The sequence below is a fragment of the Rhinoderma darwinii genome, chromosome 5 (assembly GCF_050947455.1).
Source record: "Rhinoderma darwinii isolate aRhiDar2 chromosome 5, aRhiDar2.hap1, whole genome shotgun sequence".
Lineage (NCBI taxonomy): Eukaryota > Metazoa > Chordata > Amphibia > Anura > Rhinodermatidae > Rhinoderma > Rhinoderma darwinii.
The window spans coordinates 324,196,404-324,222,577 of NC_134691.1; the positions used below are offsets into that span (position 1 = coordinate 324,196,404).

General features: G+C 48.2%; 2 protein-coding genes across 8 annotated transcripts in view; one reads left to right on the top strand and one right to left on the bottom strand.

Annotated features, from left to right (window-relative positions):
• LOC142652122 (cilia- and flagella-associated protein 69-like) overlaps positions 1 to 26,174 on the top strand; it is a 36,744-nt gene that overhangs the window by 9,911 nt on the left and 659 nt on the right. For 3 of the 7 annotated variants that reach the window (XM_075827611.1, XM_075827613.1, XM_075827612.1), the window contains 19 exons: positions 865 to 974; positions 1,525 to 1,601; positions 6,519 to 6,617; positions 7,021 to 7,173; positions 9,701 to 9,875; positions 9,990 to 10,113; positions 10,550 to 10,598; positions 10,723 to 10,844; positions 12,329 to 12,545; positions 13,041 to 13,205; positions 13,609 to 13,727; positions 14,004 to 14,122; positions 14,762 to 14,843; positions 15,115 to 15,307; positions 16,182 to 16,319; positions 17,208 to 17,284; positions 17,376 to 17,573; positions 24,533 to 24,619; positions 24,853 to 24,957. In XM_075827611.1, the coding sequence (XP_075683726.1) occupies positions 865 to 974; positions 1,525 to 1,601; positions 6,519 to 6,617; positions 7,021 to 7,173; positions 9,701 to 9,875; positions 9,990 to 10,113; positions 10,550 to 10,598; positions 10,723 to 10,844; positions 12,329 to 12,545; positions 13,041 to 13,205; positions 13,609 to 13,727; positions 14,004 to 14,122; positions 14,762 to 14,843; positions 15,115 to 15,307; positions 16,182 to 16,319; positions 17,208 to 17,284; positions 17,376 to 17,573; positions 24,533 to 24,619; positions 24,853 to 24,957 (2,409 nt within the window). Of the gene's footprint in view, positions 1 to 864; positions 975 to 1,524; positions 1,602 to 5,568; positions 5,817 to 6,518; positions 6,618 to 7,020; positions 7,174 to 9,700; positions 9,876 to 9,989; positions 10,114 to 10,549; positions 10,599 to 10,722; positions 10,845 to 12,328; positions 12,546 to 13,040; positions 13,206 to 13,608; positions 13,728 to 14,003; positions 14,123 to 14,761; positions 14,844 to 15,114; positions 15,308 to 16,181; positions 16,320 to 17,207; positions 17,285 to 17,375; positions 17,574 to 24,532; positions 24,620 to 24,852; positions 24,958 to 26,174 lie in introns of those variants that run through there. The other 4 variants (XM_075827615.1, XM_075827617.1, XM_075827614.1 and 1 more) reach the window with 4 other exon arrangements.
• Positions 1,764 to 5,422, bottom strand: LOC142652123 (uncharacterized). The gene is made up of 2 exons (XM_075827618.1): positions 4,472 to 5,422; positions 1,764 to 2,751 (listed from the first exon to the last, which is right to left on the bottom strand). Exons 1-2 carry the CDS (start codon positions 5,310 to 5,312, stop codon positions 2,156 to 2,158), a joined length of 1,437 nt encoding a protein of 478 aa, XP_075683733.1. The 5' UTR covers positions 5,313 to 5,422; the 3' UTR covers positions 1,764 to 2,155.

Here is a 26,174-nt window from a genome sequence, read left to right on the forward strand (position 1 = left end):
GAGCGCCACCTCACACTATGTTAATAGCATAGAGCGCCACCTCACACTACGTTAATAGCATAGAACGCCACCTCACACTATGTTAATAGCGTAGAGCGCGACCTCACACTGTGTTAATAGCATAGAGCGCCACCTCACACTGTGTTAATAGCATAGAACGCCACCTCACACTACGTTAATAGCATAGAGCGCCACCTCACACTATGTTAATAGCATAGAGCGCCACCTCACACTACGTTAATAGCATAGAGCGCCACCTCACACTACGTTAATAGCATAGAGCGCCACCTCACACTACGTTAATAGCATAGAGCGCCACCTCACACTACGTTAATAGCATAGAGCGCCACCTCACACTATGTTAATAGCATAGAGCGCCACCTCACACTATGTTAATAGCATAGAGCGCCACCTCACACTATGTTAATAGCGTAGAGCGCCACCTCACACTATGTTAATAGCGTAGAGCGCCACCTCACACTATGTTAATAGCGTAGAGCGCCACCTCACACTATGTTAATAGCGTAGAGCGCCACCTCACACTACGTTAATAGCATAGAGCGCCACCTCACACTACGTTAATAGCATAGAGCGCCACCTCACACTACGTTAATAGCTATTGTTCTCTGGTGTCGGCTTTATTACACAAGTTCTTAAATGAAGGTGTCTGCGGCAGCCTCTGATATAAGGCATTGTACAGTATATGGTCACATGACAGCGCTATAGACTGATATCACACACAGCCGTGTCCTATTCTGCCGCAGCTTCATTCTCACTTTATGGGATCACAGATTGGAGCCTGAGGCGTTTACTTGGGATGTTGTTGTTGTAAAGTTATTTCCATTTTCCTCAACATAAAAAAAGCCTCTTAAGGATTTACCCGATGTGATGAAAATATTACAGATCTGTGCTGCACGCATAGAAGACAATACAGACTTCATAGATCCCGTGTGTCAAGTCATCAAGTTACTGGGGTAAGTAGAATAAAAGGTGTTATAATACAGTAAGTGATCTCTCCTGATGACGGATCCTAAGGGTATGTTCACACGCACTAATTACGGACGTAAATCGCGCGTTTTTGCCCCAAATTACGTCCGAAAATAGCGCCTCGATAGCGCTGACAAACATCTGCCCATTGAAAGCAATGGGCAGACGTTTGTCTGTTCACACCAGGCGTATATTTACGCGCCGCTGTCAAATGACGGCGCGTAAATAGACGCCCGCGTCAAAGAAGTGACCTGTAATTGGAGCCGTTATTCATTGACTCCAATGAATAACAGCGCCAATTACGTCCGTAATGGACGCGGCGTTCAAGCGCCTGCACATGCCGTTACGGCTGAAATTACGGGGATGTTTTCAGGCGGAAACATCCCCGTAATTTCAGCCGTTACGGACGCCCTCGTGTGAACATACCCTAATAGTGATCCCTCAATATTCATTTCCACTGCTGGGACATCAGTCTGAGATGCCGACTTATAATGTCACATCCTGATTTACCGCATGTTCATGTTTCTTTATTTACAGCCTTCCTTTTCTGAAGGAGAAGATGTCAGATGAAGTCAGATATGCAGAGACTACTGCAAAGTCCTTCTACCATCTAGGTGAGCTCCGCCACTAACTCTGCTGCCATAGAAGACATTTCATCTATATGACTTGGATAAGTAGAGTCGAGTGATCAGTAATTATTCCTTACCCCCTTAAGAATAATAACACGTGACACCAAGGTTGGATTTTAATGGCCACAGCAGCCGTTTATTATAAATTTTATAAAATTAGACATTTTATAACCAAACATTAAATAACCTAGAATTCCCCAAAATTGGAATTCTTCCAGAATACTCATAACAAACCCTTAAAAGGGTCAATATAAATAACACCCATAACATGACCAGGGGAAGCCCTTGAGGTTACCACAACTTAGAAAAAATAGCCATCTGCCACCACCACTTGTTTTTACCTCCAGCCGTATCCCAGCTCGAAGGCACCGCTCACTTCTTGCAGATGGCTTTGCCCATAAAGCACTTCAAAGAGGTAACACCCTAAGAAGCCTTCCACATATTTTGGGGGACACATACCCCTGATGCGACCCCCCCACCAGTTTTACTGACCAACCTCAAGGACTCCCCCCGCCACTGCGACATGGGCCTTGACCACCTCAAGGCCATGAGCTCCTCCACACCAACACCCCTCTTTCAATCCCGTCTGCTAGGGCCAAACTCCACAAATCCATCCCCACCTCATTCAAATGCACCCCATCCTGTCTCCAATAACAACCTACACCCGATTCCAGGTCCCTATGCCTGACCACCACACCTCCATTTTTTGCCACAAATGCCGACACCGCCCTATTCACTTTTATTCTGGCCTTATTGAGTCTCTCCACGGATCGGGCCAAACGCCATGTCTTTCTGGGCACTATTTCTGACCAGACTATAATCAGGCCCGGGTGTAACGCCCATAAACACAACAAATCGTGCTTAATATCCCTCACCAAATCACGAAAAGGGCGCACACTCAAGTCATTCCCCCCAACATGTAAAACTAAAATCTCAGGCGCCCGGTCTAGCTGCGTATACACCTGAAACTCTGGTAACACCCTAGACCAAACCATTCCCCGGAAACCTAGCCAATGCAGGACAGCATCCTCCCGCGGAATCGTCAGTTGTCGACCATCCGGGCGAACCTCCGCCCTTAGTGCGCCCCAATACACAAAGGAGTGCCCCAAGATCCAAACCAGCAAAGGACGCGAACCTGCGAAAGAAAGAAAAACACACACATCTTACAAATCCCATTCGCACTCCATCTTCCACAGGCACAATATACTCCTTAGCAACATTTTAACAATCTGACAGCAAATGAGGCCGAACATAAGTGCGGAAACGGTTAGACTCCCATCTCCCAATACGCCTAAGGCAGGATTCACACGACAGGGTTTCCCGGCCGGGTGCCGGCCGTTCATAAATCGGCCGGCACCCGGCTGCATTAGGAATAATAGACCCCTAATGGGGCTATTCACACGACCGATTTTCTGACGGCCGGGAAAATCGGCCGTCAAAAAATGGGACATGCCCTATCTTCAGCCGGGCAGAAGACTATGGGGCCGGGTAATACACGGCCATCACCGGAATGTGTCCCGAGTGATGGCCGGGTCTACCGTCGCTCGCGCACTCTCTCTCCTCCTCCTCACAGTGCAGAGTGCATGTGAGGAGGAGGAGGAGGGTCTTTTTTTTGCTTCCTGTAGGAGTCGGAATCCCCAATCCCCGGCCGGGAATTGGGGATTCCGCTACAGGAGAAGTGCGTGACTACACTGTCCATATATGGACACAGCGAAATCACGCACTTCTGCAGCGGAATCCCCTACTCTATGGCAGGGGATTCCGCTATAGGAGAAGTGAGTGACTACACTGTCCATATATGGACACCGCGAAGTCACACACTTCTGCAGCGGAATCCCCGACACTATGGCCGGGGATTCCGCTACAGGAGAAGTGAGTGACTACACTGTCCATATATGGACACAGCGAAGTCACGCACTTCTGCAGCGGAATCCCCGACTCTATGGCCGGGGATGCCGCTTCAGGAGAAGTGCATGACTACACTGTCCATATATGGACACAGCGAAGTCACGCACTTCTGCAGCGGAATCCCCGACACTATGGCCGGGGATTCCGCTACAGGAGAAGTGAGTGACTACACTGTCCATATATGGACACAGCGAAGTCACGCACTTCTGCAGCGGAATCCCCGACTCTATGGCCGGGGATGCCGCTTCAGGAGAAGTGCATGACTACACTGTCCATATATGGACACAGCGAAGTCACGCACTTCTGCAGCGGAATCCCCGACTCTATGGCCGGGGATTCCGCTACAGGAGAAGTGAGTGACTACACAGAGTTTTGAACTGGAAACCTTGACCGGACTGACCGACCTGCCCTGCAGACCCTCCGCTCCCTGGAAAGGACTGTCCCGGCTTAACCGTCTTTCTGATCCCATCTAATGCTGGGCCGCACCGCCTTCCGCTGCCGAAATTGCTCATCATAACGCAGCCAAGCCATACCGCCGTACACACGATGCGCCTCACCGATAGCATCCATATAACAAAAAAGCGCGGAACAATGCTCCGGCGCCTTTTCCCCAACAACACTAGCCAAGATCGCGAAAGCCTGCAGCCAATTCACAAACGTTTGCGGAATGAGCCTATAACGCCGACGTTCCTCCTCTTCCTTCTTACTCTCATCCCTCTTCCCTTCCCAAACCGCAACCAGGGATCAGGGATACCCCCGCCAATACCGGGGCCTGCGACCTATCTAATTTGTTGACCAGCTCGCGCAAGCATCCCACTAATTCAGCGAAACCGCTACCACCCCCCCCCCCCCCCCGGAAGACTCGCCGACAGCCGTAGAGCCCGCTGCATCCCCTGCACCTCCCAACATGCACATAGTAGGTGAAGAGAAAGAAGAAAAACACCCACCTGGCTGCTCAGGCGCTGTGATCCCGCCAGCCGGACGAACTTGAACACGCCGATGCTCAACAACCTCTCCCTCTTCCAAGTCAACCGCCGTCTGCGACCGCTGCCCGCACCCACAATGCGAGCATGGAGATCCCCGACCAGACTGTCCCGAAGGGCCGGCCTTTATAGGAGCCCTGAGGCTTATAGGGCCAGCCGCCTGCTGCCCGTTATGCGGTATCCATAGCTCAGACCGCACTCCACGGCCCACCGGACTCGCCATTCTTCCTGACGCAGACCTCGAAGCAGCCAGCCCCCTGATTGGCACCTCACCAGGCGGGGCTGCCGACATCCCCGCATCTTGCACCACACCAGATGGAGGGGGGATATTTGGGAAGCCAGGAGCCAACCCCCCCCTAGCCACCAAGAACCGCCGCGGCTGGGGATTTCTGCCAGGCCGAGACCCCCGAGGGGATGCAGCTCTCCCTGGAGACCGGCCTGCAGCGACCCTGGAGGGGCTTACCCTGCGGCGCCGTACCCGCGGGATTTCATCAGGGCTAAGTCTCGCTGGAGGTCGGGCACGCCGTGACCTGCGAGTAGGCACGACCTCAGATGAACCGGCATCGTGCATGATCCCTCCACTAGCCGGAGGGCTGCCTAAAGCGAAGTCCAGCACTACAGGGGACGACAGGGAAGAAACCGCCCCACCCCCCTCCCTGGACACCGCGCGATGAGAGCGCCGGGGCCCAGCTGCCTGGGGCACAGGCAGCCCCACAAGTCTCGTCACCTGCTCCTCAAACCAGCCGACACCCAGATGATCAGCTGCCGCCCGGAGCTGCTCCACATGCTCATTGAAGGACGCCATCGCAAACGAGCAGGTAAGTAAGATAACACCACAACGCTGCTGCTGCTGCTGCTGCTGCTGCTGCTGCTGCTGCTGCTGCTGCTGCTGCTACTCCAGTTGATGTGTTACCTCCCCCTGTCTCCCTCGCACTGAGAAAAACAGCGGGAAGCCTGAGACTCCCATCCCCTCCCTCCTCTCTTCCAAACCACTCCCCTTCACTCCCTGCTACGAAACCTTAACCCCTTCCTCACCTGTTCCCTCCTATCCTGTCATGGCGGCCTCCCCTTACTTCCTGCAGTCGGCAGTGCGGCCGCTCCTGACCTTAGTCCATTAGGCAATGAGTGTGTGATGACTGGGGGTCCGACCTCCACTACTCCGACCAATCAGTAGAAAGAAGGACCTTCTTTGTTGTCACCCTCCTTTCTCATAATCAGATACGTTATATAGTCAGTACCTTAAAGAAGCCAGCGCTGCAGTTATCTGATCACCCCGGGTGCGGCTTCTCTAAGCCCTTCTCATTCCAAGGTGGCCGCTGCAGGGAAAATATAGCATTAGGGCACGTTCACACGTGGCGGAGTTCTTCCGGTTGGTGCAGATTTGGGGCAATTACGCCACGAATCTGCACCAACATTTGCATATTTGAAATAAATAAATAAATAATAAATATTTGACCGGTAATTCAGACGTTGCAGATATCACAGCGGACTTGTCACAGATTTCAGTTTTTGCATTGCAAAGGCTGAAATCCGCAGTGAAATTTTACTTCTTCTCCACAACAGACAGTGCATGCTGCGGAGGGAGAATTCCGCACAGCAGCCTATGGTCCGCAGTGGAGTTTTCCGCAACGTCTGCACTAACTTGCCTAAAAATGTATTGAAACAAATGTAAAAAACGGCCGCTGGAGAATTCCACTGCAATTCCGCCACGTGTGAACATGCCCTTACATGCCAACCATAGCAAACCCCTCTTTGAAGTCCACAGAGAGTAGGTTTGTCATCGTGAGACACCCCTTATAACCAGCAGAATATTATTTCACATAAGGGAAGAACTCAGGGGCTGATATTTACAGGCCGCCATTTGATTTAGGGGGAAATGTTCTTTAAACATTAAATGTAAACGTCTGATAATGAACGATTAGTGAGTAATTATAATGTACAATTAGCAGATTCTATTAATCAGATGATGTTTCTGATAAACTACAGGACTGACCTGCTGTATTTCTTCTAGGTTATCTGATGCGGGTGCCAAGCACTCGGGTCCGGATGCAGATTTGCTCCACAGTGATGGATTTCTACAGCGCAGAACATCAAATGCCGCAGATTATAGGTAAAACATTTATATCTTATTCATTTATATCAATTACGGAAAAAGTAAATCCAGCATTTCATTGTTCTATAAATGAGAAACAAAAGTGTCGAATCCCATGCCCCTCCCCCACAATTCACTTTTGGAAGGGGAATCTTCCTTCTGAAGTTCTGATCCACAGTTGTCTAAACCTGACGCCGCCCCAAAATAGAGGCTGAAGTGACCTGCAGAGCTCACAATCACACCCAACAGGTTCATCTTGTAGATTATTAGTGGAACTGAGGGATTTTCCCCATTAATAATCTTTCCACTTTCTTGGTTCCTATTCTGAATCTTATTCTCCGGCTTCATAGTTCACACTCGTCAGTTTTGCTCCGTACAATGAGTACATAGTAAATATTATATCTGGATCATTAATAAACAGGTTTTCAGCCGACAAGTAACAGCTACAAGATCCAGACGGCTGAAATGAGCGGCTTGGCAGAGACCCTCGTCTCGTCATTGACATTGATGGAGAACAATATACAGGAGAAGTTATCGGTACTGAGAACACTGGAGCTTCTATCATTAACTAACGGTATGTATACTGCTGCTCCCTATATACTGCTGCTGCTCCCTATATACTGCTGCTGCTCCCTATATACTGCTGCTGCTGCACTCTATATACTGCTGCTGCACTCTATATACTGCTGCTGCTCCCTATATACTGCTGCTACTCCTATATACTGCTGCTTCTCTCTATATACTGCTGCTGCACTCTATATACTGCTGCTGCTCCCTATATACTGCTGCTTCACTCTATATACTGCTGCTGCTGCTCTCTATATACTGCTGCTGCTCTCTATATACTGCTGCTGCTGCTCTCTATATACTGCTGCTGCTCTCTATATACTGCTGCTGCTCTCTATATACTGCTGCTGCTCTCTATATACTGCTGCTGCTCTCTATATACTGCTGCTGTCCTCTATATACTGCTGCTGCTCTCTATATACTGCTGCTGCCCTCTATATACTGCTGCTGCCCTCTATATACTACTGCTGCTGCTCTCTATATACTGCTGCTGCCCTCTATATACTGCTGCTGCTCTATATACTGCTGCTGCCCTCTATATACTGCTGCTGCTCCCTATATACTGCTGCTGCTCTCTATATACTACTACTGCTGCTGCTGCTCTCTATATACTGCTGCTGCTCTCTATATACTGCTGCTCTCTATATACTGCTGCTCTCTATATACTGCTGCTGCTCTCTATATACTGCTGCTGCTCTCTATATACTGCTGCTGCCCTCTATATACTGCTGCTGCCCTCTATATACTGCTGCTGCTCTCTATATACTGCTGCTGCCCTCTATACTGCTGCTGCTCTCTATATACTGCTGCTGCCCTCTATATACTACTGCTGCTGCTCTCTATATACTGCTGCTGCTCTCTATATACTGCTGCTGCTCTATATACTGCTGCTGCCCTCTATATACTGCTGCTGCTCCCTATATACTGCTGCTGCTCTCTATATACTGCTGCTGCTCTCTATATACTGCTGCTGCTGCTCTCTATATACTGCTGCTGCTCTCTATATACTGCTGCTGCTCTCTATATACTGCTGCTGCCCTCTATATACTGCTGCTGCCCTCTATACTGCTGCTGCTCTCTATATACTGCTGCTGCTCTCTATATACTGCTGCTGCCCTCTATATACTGCTGCTGCTCTCTATATACTGCTGCTGCCCTCTATACTGCTGCTGCTCTCTATATACTGCTGCTGCCCTCTATATACTACTGCTGCTGCTCTCTATATACTGCTGCTGCTCTATATACTGCTGCTGCCCTCTATATACTGCTGCTGCTCTCTATATACTGCTGCTGCCCTCTATATACTGCTGCTGCTCTCTATATACTGCTGCTGCCCTCTATATACTGCTGCTGCTGCTGCTGCTGCTCTCTATGTACTGCTGCTGCTCTCTATATACTGCTGCTGCTCTCTATATACTGCTGCTGCTCTCTATATACTGCTGCTTCTCTGTATATACTGCTGCTACTCTGTATATACTGCTGCTACTCTGTATATACTGCTGCTACTCTGTATATACTGCTGCTGCTCTCTATATACTGCTGCTGCTCTCTATATACTGCTGCTGCTCTCTATATACTGCTGCTACTTTGTATATACTGCTGCTACTCTGTATATACTGCTGCTACTCTGTATATACTGCTGCTCTGTATATACTGCTGCTACTCTGTATATACTGCTGCTGCTCTATATACTGCTGCTTCTCTGTATATACTGCTGCTACTCTGTATATACTGCTGCTACTCTGTATATACTGCTGCTACTCTGTATATACTGCTGCTGCTCCCTATATACTGCTGCTGCTCTCTATATACTGCTGCTGCTCTCTATATACTGCGTCATCTCAGCTGGTCACATTAACCAGGGTTTGGTGCAGAAAAGATCAAGTTTAGAGTCATTTTATTCTACTCGGAAGTTGTATTATCAGCGATTTACTAATATAATATTATTATCAGAATTGTCTTATTACAAGTGATGGAGATTCTGATCATAGGGCAGCGGCAGGGAGATCACATTCACTATAGGGGCTGCCGGAAGAATATAAAAGTGAGTGTCCTGTATTCAGTGCATGGTCCGCTCACAGGGGCTGTCAGGTCAGCTGTCGGCCATCATGAGGACCCCTATTCACTGAATAAAGAATACAACAAACATGTCTGAGTAAAGACAATCCTCTATGAGCTAAACAACCTGGACTCCAGACTAATACATTATACCGTCACTGATACATTGTAACGGACTATCAGAACAGGAGAGAGATTTGTCCTCCTGATGTATTTATCTCACAGAGGATTGTCTGGTTAAGATACAACTGTAGAAAAGCCTCAGTTGTGAGCAGTATTAGGTCTGTAGGGGATTCCATCCTCTAGATATACAGAATTATTTTTTTTCCATTCCCCGATAGAGAACGGAGATCTTAAAATGATGAATAATTGAAACTCAAAAATAATAGAAATTTGCATTACTTTTCTACATAAAATCGTAAATCCTTTGAAGATCCATTGACTTGTATTTCTATATCTTATTATTTTCTATACAGAGAACTGCATGTCTATGGCCAGAGCTCAGGCGGCCTACAGCCTCTGCTCCCACCTCAGTGACCCAGATCCCTCAGGACAACTACTCTTCCTCTCTTCTGGGATTCTGTTGAACCTTTTGGACTTGGGACCCAAGGATGATGTGATTATTCAGATGAATAACATAGAATGTATCTGGTGAGCAGTGTTCAGGATCTACACTTCTACATCTTTGCAGGAACATGCAGCAGGTATAAGAATATAACACTGTGCCTTTAAGTGCTCGATACAAGTCTCTTTATCTCGTTCTAGTGCACTCAGAGTTTCTGTTGTGCGCTTGTTCACCAACGGATACAAGGATCAAGACCGTCAGCTGAGAAATGACCTTCTAGTGCTAACAACTGTGATCGCTGAGAACAATCAATCTCTTATAATTGTAAGTACAACATGGAGTGATCTTCATTCATAAACTGGCTGCAGCTGTGATACAGATGTGTCCTTCCTTACCTTTTCTCTTATTTACATCATATCTTGAGATGTCTGGCGCGAGATGACCAGCTTTGGAAAAAAAACATGGTTTCAGGATACTCTGTCACGAGATGCCTATGCTATATGTGTCTATGTGTGGCCACCCAGTGGTGGTGTAATGTTAGTTTCAGCTTGTCAAGGGTTTTGCTAGCATGTCGAGATATTGCATTGAATTTGTTTCATGATAACATGGAGTCCCGAACCAAATTCAAGCAAAGGTAAGGTCAGACACCTCTGTATATGCCATATTGGACGACCACACACCGCTATGGATTGTGGGTAACGTACTGTCTTGAATCTGCCTCTATTACGCATATTATAACATATCTTGTGTTAATTACCAGGACAGTGGATTTGCAAGGCAGCTCATCTTATTTGCAACATTTCCAGAAAGTGAGTGGTCAATGCAATTAAATGTTTATAATTATTCAATGTGATGATACATATTAGATGATTGTGACTGTGGTCAGGACATCAATTGGATTCTTATGTATTGTTCTCGTGGGTTCTTCCTCAGTTAAAAGCCGTAACCCACTAGTGAGAAACGTCCAACTTCTACACAACCGTGAAGGTCTCCAGATGAAGAGGTTGTTGATGAACATTCTGGTGGAGTTATCTAAAGACTGGTCATCAGCTCAGGTGAGGAATAGTCATCACTGTATATAGACCAGTAGACAGGTGACGTAGTAATGTATATGGGCAGGAGAAATATCTGCAGGTTGTCATTAATGATATTCATGGCTTTGGATGGCAAAAACTGAAGCCATGGATAGTAGTGTTATTCTCTATAGCAGCCGGTCAGTATGGTTCTTTATAATGGACAGCTAATAATATCTACGTAATAAAATGCCTATTATATTCTCATATCTACTATTATAAAACTGAATATCCATCTTGCAGCTGTAGAGAGTAATTACCTATTATACAACCTTTCTTGGGTTTACTCTTTTTAGCTACTGTAATGACTTGATGATAACTTGCAGGGCGGCTGGAAAATGTGGGAATTTTACATGACTTCTCAGTAGACTTAACAGCTGCCATTTATGGAGGCCTGTAGTCTGTCCATGAACTGCAGATGTCAACCCCAGACTGTCCTACTCTGATAATGGACTGTTCCCACTGCTAAAGGAAGTGATTCTATTATACTCTGTATGTAATATATTGTATTCTGTAACATATTCTATACAGAGACCCTAGGGCCAGATTTACACGAGCGTGTGCATTTTACGCACGCAAAAAACGTGGCATTTGCGCGAGCAAAAGGTACTTAACAGCTCCGTGTGTCAGCCGCGTATGATGCGTGGCTGCGTGATTTTCGCGCAGCCGCCATCATTATGACACTCTGTTTGTGTGTTTGTAAACAGAAAAGCACGTGGTGCTTTTCTGTTTTCATTCATACTTTTTACTGCTGTTGCGCGAATCACGCGCGTGACACGGAAGTGCTTCCATGTGCTGCGCGAGATTATCACGCACCCATTGACTTCAATGGGTGCGTGATGCGCGAACAACGCACAAATATAAGACATGTCGTGAGTTTTACGCTGCGGACACACGCTGCGTGAAAATCACTGACTGTCTGCACGGCCCCATAGACTAATATAGCTTCGTGCGAGGCGCGTGAAAATTACGCGCGATGCACGGACCTATAGCCCTAAGGGTATGGTCACACACACTATTTACGGACGTAATTCGGGCGTTTTTGCCCCGAATTACGTCCGAAATAGCGGCTCAATAGCATCGGCAAACATCTGCCCATTCATTAGAATGGGTCTTACGATGTTCTGTGCAGACGGTCAAAGAAGTGTCTGTCACTTCTTCAGACGTAAATGGAGCCATTTTCCATTGACTCCATGGAAAAGCATCTCCATTTACGTCCGTAATGGACGCAGCGAAATAGCGCCTCAACATGCCATTACGGCTGAAATTACGGTACTGTTTTCTCCTTAAAACAGCCCCGTAATTTCAGCCGTTACGGAGGCTGCCGTGTGAACATACCCTTATTGTGAAGGAATTCTCTAGATACCAGGATGAAGCTATGCAGTGTTATCTCTTGCCTCCTATGAATTGTGTATTGCGGTGACCATAACGCAATGTAATGACTGTTTTGTTGGTGTCTTATGCAGCTGCTCTCTGATGGGAAGGTCATTTCAGCCCTTTTCACCTATGTGAAGCCGATTGAAAAGCCTGAGACGCATGAGTGGCCGACTCTGTATTTTGAAGAGCTGCAGCTACAGGCCATGTCCACCTTGTCATCTGTGGCTCCCCGGCTGGTGGAGGACTACATGGCTGCTGAGGGGAACAAGCGGATTCTTCAGTTCCTCAACTGGTGCTGCAGCCAAGGTGAGACGGGTGTTTTATGTCCTCACAACTCATCATTATGATTTTCCAAACAGTGTATGAAAGATTATAACACAACATGGAGCAAATAGAAATACTGGGCTGTAGATCATGGCAATCGAGAAGATCTCACCATGTATTAGACTGACTATGTGACCGCAGAGAAATATGTGACTGCCACAAGCCCATGTCCAGCCTTTCTTATGTGTTATTATAGAAGCACATACATCACTAATCATCAGCTCATTGTCTGCCCCATCTCAGCTAGACTTCAGAGAGGAGACATTGTGCCCTATGAATAATGCTCCACAGAATTACATGTGTTCCTCCATGTCAGCATTACATTGGTCAGGTAATCAGCGGGTTCCATTATCTCCAGTGTAAGATACGTCCACTTACCTTGTGATGGTTGTTGTCTGATGATACGGGATATTTGTGGATTTTTATGTAGCCGCTGATTTACAATACAAGCATCAACATTATTTTATCCTTTTTCAGATGGATTTGTTGGAAATGGCAACAGCTTCTATGGCACTGGATGTCGTGGCAGCAAGAATGCCCAGATGCGCCAGAGCCTGAAACTGCTCCAGTCTATGGTCTCCATACAAGATATCACCCTGAATATGGACCTATGTGACCAGGGAGCAGTCGGACAACTTCTAGGTAAATGAAACCACAATTCTGTAATCCCAACTGTAGTATATTGTCTATAAGAAGAGGTTTATACTGAAAATATGAGGTGCTTTGTGTGATTATGTGGTTTATCTAACATCATGTGGAAATGTTCCATTTATATGTTCTGATCCCTGATATCTATTATGTATACTTGTTGTGGTATACTTATCATAAAAAACAATCCTGACCGCTCTCTAGTGTTAGAACCAACACCTATAGTGGAGGCGGCCATATTGTTTCTGGTACAGTGATAGGCTGCGTTCTTATGAAGCTGGATCATATGGCTGCCTCCCCTGTGTGTGGATGCCGTCATTCTCATCACACAGGCAGGAATCTGATTGGACATGATATAAACATTTTTAGTTCAATGTAAAAAATTGTATTTCTTCAGGAATTCTAAAAAAGACCAACACTCGTGGTGAAGGAAAGGATGACGCTGTGCTACTGGAAATCCAGAGTGACATTCTGTCCATCCTGTCATCGCTCTGTGATGCTGACCCCGACGTAAGGGTGCGTATTGTCGTATTACCCTGTGAGTTACATGTGATATCAGCTGCCACTTATCACTGCAATTCATACTTTTTGTCATATGAATTCAGTCTCATTGTAACGTGGGATCCTGCCTATAATGTCTGCTGCATGTGTGTAACTTGTGTCTGTAATACTGTACATCTTCGGCTATATACCGCTCACCGGACTCCGGGACAGTAAACCACAGATCTGATCATCATCTTGTGACTTTCTTCTTAGATCTGATCTTGAAATCTTTTTGTATTCTTCACTCAGGATTTGTTTGGATCAGAAGGAGTGGATGTCATCGTTCAACTTCTGAGAATGGACCCCACTAAAATTTACAGTGGACTTGGCCACAGCAAACTGATCCTCAGCACACTGACCTGTGTGTGGTAAGCACTGATCAGACAAATGACCCTCAATAAGCACATTTTACCTGTTTATTCAGAGACACCTGTGTCCCATTTATAACTCATCAGGAACAAATGGTTTTTTGCTTTTATAATCTGTGAAATTCCTGCAGCCACCACTAGGGGACGCCCACCATATAATCAGTATGCAGTAACATCCTAAACTGAGCAGAGATTCATGTTCTGCATCTCATAACAGCTGAAGCCGGGGGTTACACATGACAATTGTTTCTAAGATAAGTTAAGAATATCGGCCCATAGCAATAATCACGACATGGAAATGGCCATAAACATTTCACCACTGAATCATTATCTATCTCACATAATAATATTCCCCATCCAATCCCGACTCTCTGTACAAAAGTAGTGAGTAATCCCTGATCAGAAGGTAAACCCCATTAGAACAATCCCTTGTAAATGGCTCTCCATACATATCTGACCAGGGGGAGGACGGGCACCTGATTGTAGCTTCAAAGTCACAACAAGACTTTGAAGTGTCTCTGAGAAGGTAAATTCTGAATCAAAAGACTATTAAAGAACAGACTCTCAGGGAAAGTGTCATCTGCTCCTTCTGATATGAAGATCCTTCTGTATTTAATGTCTTTGTTTTCTTCTTTTCAGCTCTTGTATTATTGGATGTTCCGCAGCTGAAGACGACTTTCTTGCTAAGCAGGGTGTGTTCCTCCTGCTGGATTTATTAGCAGTAAGTCCATGAAAAGTTCTTTTGTGTCCATTTATATTATAGAGATGCCGCTGGCTATTCAGGGACGGAGTTTGAGTGGAGGTAATGCCTGGAAGGTTTGCGGCAGTGACCTCTGCACATCCACATGTCTTTCTATCTGCACATATTGGGGTGTCTGGTTAATATTGAAAACCAATCTCTACAAATCTTGAGTCCTATTTCTACTACATTGTAAAGTCTTTTCAGTACAGCGCACAGTGACCCTGATCATTTACATTTCTTATCTCTGAAGGTGAATTGGGAGAGCATGAACACTGTGCTGCTCACAATATTGGGCGAATTGTGTGACAATCCTAAAACTCGTTCCCATATTAACACCTGGAGAGGAAAGGATTTACAGACAGCCCCCCATATGCTTGTCCAGTTATGGAAGCAGATGGAGGAAGAACTAGGAATACCCAGAGATGAATATGGACGTATTATTGGTGAGTATAAAGTTCTCCTGTCATACGAAGACGAAGGACAGGGACACTGAGGAGTAAAGCACCATTGATTTTCTTGTGTGAGAGATTTCCTCTATGGTAAATCTCCGAGCAGTGTCAAAGGTGTTGAAGATCTTACAAACCCGTCATTTATCATCTTCAGGTGTCATTCTATGATTGAATATATGATAAATGACGGATGGATCTCCCCTGTAATGGACACTGCAGTATCAGAGCTGATATCATGAGAATAGACGGAAGTTCTAATAGTTGGGGCAGATAACATAGAGACTGATATCATTGTGGGGGAAAGTGCAGCGGATGATGGACATTGTAGTTCTATATGTTGTTCCCAGTCCTGACTCATTACCAGCCTGTATGATCTCGGCATTTATCAAGCTCTAGTTATCAATGATAGTATAAGAAACCTCCATTTATTCATGAGAAATATTCATCTGTCCGTCAGTCCTTAATTTTTTATCAGCTCTTCAGGTTTTAATCGTCACCAACATCTGTCATTTCTACCCATGGATTCTGAATGGATTTTTACATTATAATGTTATATCCAATTACTACAGTGGAGTACATAGAGCGATAGGGCCCCATAGCAGATCAAAATGTATTCCCATTGTGGTGCTGGGATTTGCTACCTAGGACAGAAGAGCCTGGAGCTTTGTTTCCCCCTCATTGCTCTTTACATGGCGCTTTGGCCAATTCCTCACCCCCTTCCTAAGAGATTTGTGCACAGATTCTCACCACCAAGTAGCAAAGTGGGATCAACCAGAACTGGGTGCCATCTTGGTGGGTATTCCTTTGTATTACTGCCCCAACTGTGATGGTTATTGTGATATGTAACTCAATTATGTGGCCTTTATAGATGTAAAGAATCCACTGGGAAGAAAGCTGCAGAAAGATCCGGAGGTCTCCCCAACACCCCCCAACAGCTTCATTCAGGTCCCCTCTGAAGTGGAAGAAAAGAACAAAGACAACATTTACTCCATATTCTCCAAAATAGGTAAGAACAATATCTGGTATGTAAGATGTGATATGAATTGTAGTAGAAGATAATAAACCTGAGGTGTGCCTTCCATGATGGAGCCATATTGCTGATCTACTACCAATAGTGTAAAATACAAGTGTACATATATAACATAACATTTAGAATTTTTTTTTAAATTAATTCTTCATCACTTAGGGCCTGTTCACATCACCGTTGCCCTTCCGTTGTGACAGGGTTCCGTTGTTTCGGATGGAATCAATAGCGCAGTCGACTACGCTATTGATTCTGTCAAAACGACGGAACCCTGTCACAACGGTGACAGACGGAAACCATTAGTGAGCTTTCTGTCACCATTGAGTTCAATGGTGGGGGATACAGAAGCTGCGGTTTCCATTTGCCTTTCCACTGAGGGGTTAACCCGACGGAACCCCTCAGCGGAAACTAACGCTGATGTGAACACAGCCTTATACAATTGTGTCCAGACTAGACAATGCTCTGTGAGCTCAATACATCAGCAGCAGCTGCACAAATCTCTCTGGTAGTTTGCTACAATGTATCAGTCTGGAGTCTAGGCTGTTTAGCTCACAGAGCATTGCCTGGATTAGGTACAATTTATATCCACTTCTCAGCTGAGAGCAGGACTAGGTATGTACAAGTTTGCAGCACAAGAGTGTTCTCATTCACTGACTGCAAAGAATGAGCTTAAAAATAGTGAGGAATTGATGTTGATGTCTTCTGTGGCGAGTTGGTGGTGTTGGAGTACACATGGATCTGCACCAGTATTTTATGTATATGTTATTAGTTTTCTTATATTTTCGACAGTGTTTTGATCGTTTAGAAGCTACAGGGTGTTTAATGTTGTATTTATAAAGTGTTTAATAGGACAATCCGATATTTTTATAGGTTTAAAAAAATTACCTGGATTATCTACACTGGATTTTGTCACCCTCAGTGCAATAATTAAACATCTGGATTTTAAGGTTAGTGTGATACTGTTTGCAGGGTCATCATATGACTTTTAGATACATCTTATTCCTTTGGTGTTATTTGTTGTATATCACACACTGATAGGTCGCAGACGTTTGGAGAGAAACTGGACGGGAAATAGAAACTGAAAACATCCGACCATTAAAACATGATAAAGATTATTTGAAGTTACTCAAAAAAGGGACAGAAAATGTTGCCAAACTTGTTAGGGCTCAGCAATCCAAAATGATTGAAGAACACCAAAAAATGGAGCTCCTGGAAGAACAACAACGATATGCAGCGGTGAGACTGCAGTATAATATGGACATGACCTGCCTAGGTAGAGTCGTGTGTTAACCTTAAACCATACTATCCCCCATCCCCATTTAGTAACGACACATGACACCGAGGTTGGATGTGAAATGGCCACAGCAGCCGTTTATTAATTTCACCGTTTTATAAAAACAATTTAAATCCGAAACATTCGGATAACTAGTTAGGAATCCACCAGAGAATTCCTCCTAATAATTCACATGACCCAACATGGGTCAGAATCATAAATAACAATTAAACGTTAACATTAACCCGAGCAGAGGAAGTCCTTGAAGCCCCTTCAGATGTTCCTTTCAAGAACACACCGAATTAGCCATCTGCAAACCACTAATTACCTCCAGCCGTAAACCAGCTCGGAAGCACCGTTCACCTCTGCAGATGGCTCCAACCACTAGAAGTCCACTTCAAGGGGATAACACCCGATGAAGCCCTCAAGTGATATACCGACCACTAGAAGTCCACTTCAAAGGGATAACACCCGATGAAGCCTTCAAGTGACATACCTTCTACCAGAAGACCACTTCAAAGGGATAACACCCGATGAAGTCTTCAACCATGTACCTTTTTTGGGGGACGCATACCCCCGATGCGACCCCCCCACCATTTTGTACTGACTGGCCTCAAGGACTCCCCCCGCCAGCTGCCATGACAACAGAACCTACTCCGGAAAAAAGAAAAACATGTTAAATAAGCACACAAAATAAAACACAACGCTCATAGCCAGACGTACATAAGACCTAAGGAGTAACAAAACAAGGGTGGGAGGGTGGGAGCTTTGCTTACTGTGTGTTACTCCTCCCGCTGCTTCCGGCTCAATGCCGAGAAACAGCGGGAAGCGCAGTAACGGCCCCCCCGCCCCCCTTAACTCCTCCCCGTCCCTCCTTCAGCTCCTTCAACTTTCCCTGACCTCGTAACATTAACCCTTTCCCTACCAGGACGGTCATGTCGGCTTCCCTTAAGCCTGCAGCTGCGTCCAGCCTCTTCTTGACCTGCCTAGGTAGAGTCGTGTGTTAACCTTAAACCATACTATCCCCCATCCCCATTTAGTAACGACACATGACACCGAGGTTGGATGTGAAATGGCCACAGCAGCCGTTTATTAATTTCACCGTTTTATAAAAACAATTTAAATCCGAAACATTCGGATAACTAGTTAGGAATCCACCAGAGAATTCCTCCTAATAATTCACATGACCCAACATGGGTCAGAATCATAAATAACAATTAAACGTTAACATTAACCCGAGCAGAGGAAGTCCTTGAAGCCCCTTCAGATGTTCCTTTCAAGAACACACCGAATTAGCCATCTGCAAACCACTAATTACCTCCAGCCGTAAACCAGCTCGGAAGCACCGTTCACCTCTGCAGATGGCTCCAACCACTAGAAGTCCACTTCAAGGGGATAACACCCGATGAAGCCCTCAAGTGATATACCGACCACTAGAAGTCCACTTCAAAGGGATAACACCCGATGAAGCCTTCAAGTGACATACCTTCTACCAGAAGACCACTTCAAAGGGATAACACCCGATGAAGTCTTCAACCATGTACCTTTTTTGGGGGACGCATACCCCCGATGCGACCACCCCACCATTTTGTACTGACTGGCCTCAAGGACTCCCCCCGCCACCGCGAAACAGGCCTTGACCACCTTAAGCCTGTGAGTTCCTCCACACCACCACCGCCCTTTCTATGCCTTCTGCTATAGCCAAGCTCCAAATATCAATGCCAACCTCGGTCAGATGAACCCCGTCACTCCTCCAGAAATTCCCCAATCCTGACTCCAAATCCCTATGCCTCACGCAAATGCCCCCGTTCTTCGCCACAAAACGGGACACCGCCCGGTTAACTTTTATCCGAGCCTTATTGACTCTCTCCACCGATCTAGCTAACCGCCAATGCTTCCTTGGGACTATGTCCGACCACACTACCACCAACTTGGGATAAGATACCCACAAACACAACAAATCATGTTTGATATCCCGCACCAACTCACGAAAAGGGCGGACTCCTAAGTCATTCCCACCCACGTGCAACACTAAAACCTCCGGAACCCTATCGAGCCGCACATATGTCTGGAATTCCGCCAACACCCTGTTCCACGACATACCTCTAAACCCCAGCCAATGCACAACCGCATCCTGTCGCGGAATGCGCAACTGGCGACCATCCGGGCGGACGTCCGCCCTCAAAGCCCCCCAGTGCACGTACGAATGACCCATCAACCACACCAGACAAGGAGGCGAATCTGAAACGGAAAACACAGTTAGGCACCACCATATAACATTTGCAAGCATAACAACAAAATTACAACATATGGGGGCGGACATAAGACTTAAACCTTTTAGACTCCCAACGACCAATACGCCTCACCCCCTCATCATCCAACCCCCAGCGCCCTGCTTCCGTTGCTGCGCCAATCCGGAAGGAATGAGATGAATATGAGCCTGCTGCAACCCCAACCGCCGTCAAACATTTTTTAAAAACAGCTCCAAACTGAAACCTGGACAAGAACGACCCGTCCACATGACGTAACAAAGGCAAATCTGGAGACCCCCTGTTTTTTGTAAAACCCCGCATGCACTCTACTGGGCACATGACCGACCCCGGGAGAGCGAACAAAACTATCAGTTTTCCCTTCCCTAATTGGTCAGTTTTTGATCTACGCAACCATACCTCCAACCGATCTGCAAAAAAGGCACACCTCCCCAGATCTCAGCCCCCCTGCCTGTTTAGTACTTGGCGACACCAACTCACCTACTCTAAATGCTCCGAAGAACGCCAACGAGAAAGCCAACCGAAACAAATCCATTTCATCTGAAGAACGACATACCGATGCCAATGAACCGCCCAACAAGCCCAGCAAAGCAAACGACACCGGCCTTCTACTATCCGCCTCCACCCTACCTCTGCGCAACCCCTTCAAAGCCTGCGATACCAGAAATTCCTTCGATACATCCCGCAAGCCCCGCAACTTAAGCCCAAACGCCACCGCGGATATAAACCGGTTCACCTTCGCTACTGAAAACCCCCCCTCCCAGGCATCCCCTAACCAATACAAAAGTGCCACCAACCTGTCTCTATCCGTATTGACATCACCCAACTCTCTTACCCACTCCTCCCACTGCCTCCAACAAGCAGCATAAGCCCTCCACGTCGTGCGCGCCAAAGACCTTTGTAACAGCTGCTCTACGGGACCGATACCAGATCCCATAGATGATCCGGACACGCCAAACCGAGACGTTCCGCTCCCGGGGCCAATTCCCGAAACCGGTCCCACTGCGAGCGAGAAAGAGCATCAGCAACACAATTCCGTACACCCGGGACATGCACCGCCACCACCCACGCGTTCAGCGACAAACACACCAACACTAAATGTCGCAACAATTGAACTACCGGAGGAGAGGACGCCGTGATGTTATTAATGGCAAGCACCACCCCCATGTTGTCGCAGTAAAAACGGACCTTCTTATCCCTGAGCCTGTCCCCCCAAATGGTAGCCGCCACCACGATGGGAAACAGCTCGAGCAGGGCCAGATTCCGCGTCAATCCACTGGACACCCAGCTAGCCGGCCATTGACCTGCGCACCACGGACCCCCCCCGTAAGCTCCAAAGCCACCCGCCCCAGCCGCATCCGTGAAAATATTCAGATCACTCGTATCCTGCGCTGGGGCCATCCATAGCGAGCGACCATTGTACTGGCCCAAGAAGTCATCCCAAACCTGAAGATCAGCTCGGTGCTCCTCCTTGAGCCTCACAAAATGATGCGGCGCCCGCACTCCCGCCGTTGCCGCCGCCAACCTTCTACCAAACACCCTCCCCATCGGCATAATCCGGCAGGCGAAATTCAACTTCCCCAGCAGCGACTGAAGCTCCCTCAGCGACATTTTCTTCCTTCTACAAGCCCGTCGCACCTCCAGCCTCAAAGCACCCAACTTATCCGCCGGGAGCCGACACTCCATTGCCACCGAGTCAATTTCGATTCCCAAGAAAGAAATCGTCGCTACCGGGCCCTCCGTTTTTTCCGGCGCCAAAGGGATCCCAAAATCCCTCGCCACCTTCTGCAGGGCATGAAGCAAGTTACCGCAAACCGGCGAACCCCCCGGGCCAACGCACAAAAAATCATCTAAGTAATGGATCAACGAATCGACCCCGGATACTCCCCTCGTTACCCACTCCACGAAGCTACTAAACGCCTCGAAGTATGCACAAGAAAGAGAACACCCCATCGGAAGGCACCGATCCACGTAAAAGGCCCCATTCCAAAAACAACCCAACAGCCGTTGGCTTTCTGGGTGGACCGGCAACAACCTGAACGCCGCCTCGATGTCGGTTTTTGCTAGCAGCGCCCCCGGACCCGCAGCCCGCACTAACCCCACCGCCTTATCGAATGAGGTATAAACTACGGAACACAACTCGTGATCAATCCCGTCATTTACCGACGAACCTTTGGGATACGATAAATGTTGAATCAAACGAAACTTTCCGGGCTCGCGTTTAGGGACAATACCCAAAGGGGACACAACTAAATCTTTTACCGGCGACTCCACAAATGGCCCCGACATGCGCCCCAACGAAACTTCTTTTAACAACTTTTCCGACACGACTTCCGCATGCAAGTAAGCCGATTTTAAATTTCTCCGCGTAACCGGAACCTCATAAGGAGGCGGAGGAATAACAAAACCAACACTAAACCCTTCATAAAGCAACTTAGCTGCCGCCCTATCCGGATACTCATTTAGATAAGGGGCCATCCTTTCCACCCTCACCGGCGACACCCCCTTGACCAGCCCCGTGCTGGTTCCCGGACCTCTTTTTCCGCAGACATTTTGCCGCCCCGTGTGATGCACCATTACACTCGGAGCACACGTGCTTGAACTTGCACGTGGCCCCAAACTTGCACTGGCCTTCATTGAATTGCCAGCAAAACCCCGCCTTTCCCCCGCCGCTTGGTCCACTCTGACTAGTCTGGCCTCCCTGGCCACCGCTCCCGGGAAAGGGCTGCCTAACCGGAGCCGTAACCCGTAACCAGAGAGCAATATCCTTCTGGTCCCACCGAATCGCCGGCCGAACCGCCTTCCGCTGACGGAATTGCTCATCATATCGCAGCCACGCCTGACCCCCATACGCCCTATGAGCCTCCCCAATAGCATCAAAATAACAAAATAACGCCGAACAATTTTCCGGCGCCTTTTCCCCTATCACACTAGCCAATATGGCGAACGCCTGCGACCAATTAACGAACGTCTGCGGGATAAGCCTATACCGCCGCCGTTCCTCCTCGTCCTTTTTACTCTCATCCCGCTTGCTCTTATCCAAATTGAATTTAGCCAGCGGCAAGAGAGAAAAAATTTCAACGTATTCATCTTTCCAGATCCGATCACGCACCTCCTGCTTTAAATGCGCCCCCAACGGACCCTCAAAACAAACATACACCTCCCCCCGAGCACGATCGTCCATGCGCACTCGATCGCCGTCCTTCTGTGCCTCAGTCTGCACCGACACCGCGACCGCCTCTCTAACCGCCACCACAGGACGCGCCTGCAACGATCCCACGTCCCTGGGGCCTTCCCAAACTACCGCAGGGGACACTTCCGTTACAACCGGCGCCGCGGCCCTATCAAGGCGCCCCACCAGCTCCCGTAAGCAACCCACTAAATCTGCCAAACCCGCTCCGTCGCGTCCGCCCGCGCCACTACCGGCCCCCGATGCTATGCTAGCAGCCCCCCCGCCGACACCCGACATAAAAATCGCTGGATAAGACAATAATGGAGTTATACACTCACCGGGCTGCACAGGCGCTGTGTTCCCGTCAGCCGGACCATCCTGACCTCGACGATAGACGTCCAGTTCACCTTCCTCCAGTTCTTCTCTCGCCGACGACTGTCCCTCCCAACGACATCTTCGGAAAGGGGATGAGGACGCGCTGACCGATGGGCCGGCAACCTGCCGCCCGACCGCCGGGACCCAGACTTCCGACCGGACCTGTTGCCTCGACGTCGCTGCAGATCTAGTCGTCCGTCTAGACGATCCTGACGAAGCCTGCCCCCTGGCCGGAACATCACCATGCGGGGCGGCCGTACCTTGCTCTCGACATCTTCCATCTGATGGGGGAGGGGTGACAGGGAGCCCGGCCTGCGACTCCCTGCTTACCGCCGGACCCCGTCGCGGCCTGGGATTCCTGCCAGGACGCAGGGCCTGGGAAGGGGCGGTCCTCCCAGCTGCCTGGCCTGCAGCGTCCGGGATCGGGCTCCCTCTGCGACGCCGTGTCCGCGGGACTACCTCCGGACTAAGGCGCTCTGGAGGTCGGGACCGCCGAGAGGGACGGGTCGACACAGCCTGCATCGCCGTCACCCCTGCCACCGCTCTCTGCCTGCCCAGCGCAGGAGCGGTTGTTGCCGACTCCCCCCCCGCCGCCATAGCCATGCTCGTAGGGGGGCCGGGGGAGGGGAGCCTGTCCCTTACAACAGACCCCGAACGCCGTGCCCGACGTGGCGAAACGGCGTCCGGGATCCGCGTTAATGCAGCCACGGTCTCCTCCAGCCATCCGGGACCGTGGTGCACAGCAGCGGCGCGCAGCCGCTCTAAAATCAAGGCCTCTGCCATTACTAAAAAACCGGGCAACGGGGAGCTTTGCTTACTGTGTGTTACTCCTCCCGCTGCTTCCGGCTCAATGCCGAGAAACAGCGGGAAGCGCAGTAACGGCCCCCCCGCCCCCCTTAACTCCTCCCCGTCCCTCCTTCAGCTCCTTCAACTTTCCCTGACCTCGTAACATTAACCCTTTCCCTACCAGGACGGTCATGTCGGCTTCCCTTAAGCCTGCAGCTGCGTCCAGCCTCTTCTGGAGCCGCCATAATAGAAAGGTCTCTCTGCTCACTGGTTTGTAATAAGAAAACATTTTCTTTACTGTATTCTGCTTCACCCACAGATAAAAGCAAACATCAGACAGAGGGAAAAAGCCCAAATATCCTGGGATGATTTTATAGCCAGAACATCAAATTATGAAGCCCTAAAGGTAATTGTTCTTATAATGATGGAAATACAACTCTTGTCGGCAGCTTCCTCCAGGATTTCTCCTCTCGTGTCTACAATTGTAAAAGATAGTCCTTCATATAAATGTCACTAAGTAACAGCGCAAACGTGCACAGGAGTTCTGCTGAAGATGGAGCATAATCGAGTAGGTCCAGAGTATAAAGAAGGGTGAATTATCCACAGCTATTATCATAAACTTCTCTTATCTTGTTATAGAAAGCAAAACAACTCAAAGAAGACATCCTAGAGATCTCCAGACCTGAATACATGCCTCAGAAGGGTATTTACCATGCCACAGAGGTCTACGGCCCCAATACAACCGTAAGCTGAGCTGCCTCTGGTTTACCAGTGTGGGCAAAACCCAAGGATAGATCTCCCATTGGGCACAAGAGGCTCGGGTCTTATAGTGGGCAATGACGTCTGGTGGGAGGTGGTGCAGTCGTTTCTATTCACTACTTATACATACCTCCCAACTTTTGAATTCGGAAAAGAGGGACATTTTTAAGCCACGCCCCCTAACCACGCCCAATATTCCGCATAAACACATCAAATCACGGCCAGATCCTTCTGCAAATAACGCGCGCACATTCTCACTGCGGATCTCTAGACTGTCTGGATATCACAGATATTATGGATCCGGTTATATCGTCTTTGTGTTACTTTTCCTATCTTGGGTATAACATTTGCTCATCACGGCGGCAGCAGCTGCAGGACAAACCAAAACGCTGAGAACAATGAAAGTCAAGAGGGAGACCCTGTGGTGGATGACTTTTCAATTGACAGGTAGCAGAGTTACATGATGGGGATTTTTTTTTTCCAGTTGTGTAACTCTTCTACTAGTCAATGGAAAAATCATCCACCAGAGCCCCCCTGTAGATTGCTCCACACACAGCCCCATGTACATAGCGCCAGACACACCCCCCCTGTAAATTGCTCCACACACAGCCCCATGTACATAGCGCCAGACACACCCCCCCTGTAAATTGCTCCACACACAGCCCCACGTACATAGCGCCAGACACACCCCCCCCTGTAAATTGCTCCACACACAGCCCCCCTGTAGATTGCTCCACACACAGCCCCCTATAGATTGCTACACACACAGCCCCCCTGTAGATTGCTACACACACAGCCCCCTGTAGATTGCTACACACACAGCCCCCCTGTACATTGCTCCACACACAGCCCCGCTGTAGATTGCTACACACACAGCACCCCTGCAGATAGCTCCAGACACAGCCCCCCTGCAGATAGCTCCAGACACAGCCCCCCTGTAGATAGCTCCAGACACAGCCCCCCTGTAGATAGCTCCACACACAGCCCCCATGTAGATAGCTTCACACACAGCCCCCATGTACATAGCTCCACACACTCCCCCCCCCTGTAGGTAGCGCAACACAACCCCCTTATACTTTGTGCCACAATGCCGCCAGAGCGGAGAGCGCAGAGGTAGCCTACTGCTGCCACGCTCCGCTCTGCTTTGACGTCACTCAACGTCAGAAGAAGGCAGGAGTCTTGCAGCGGCGTTCTCACTGGTG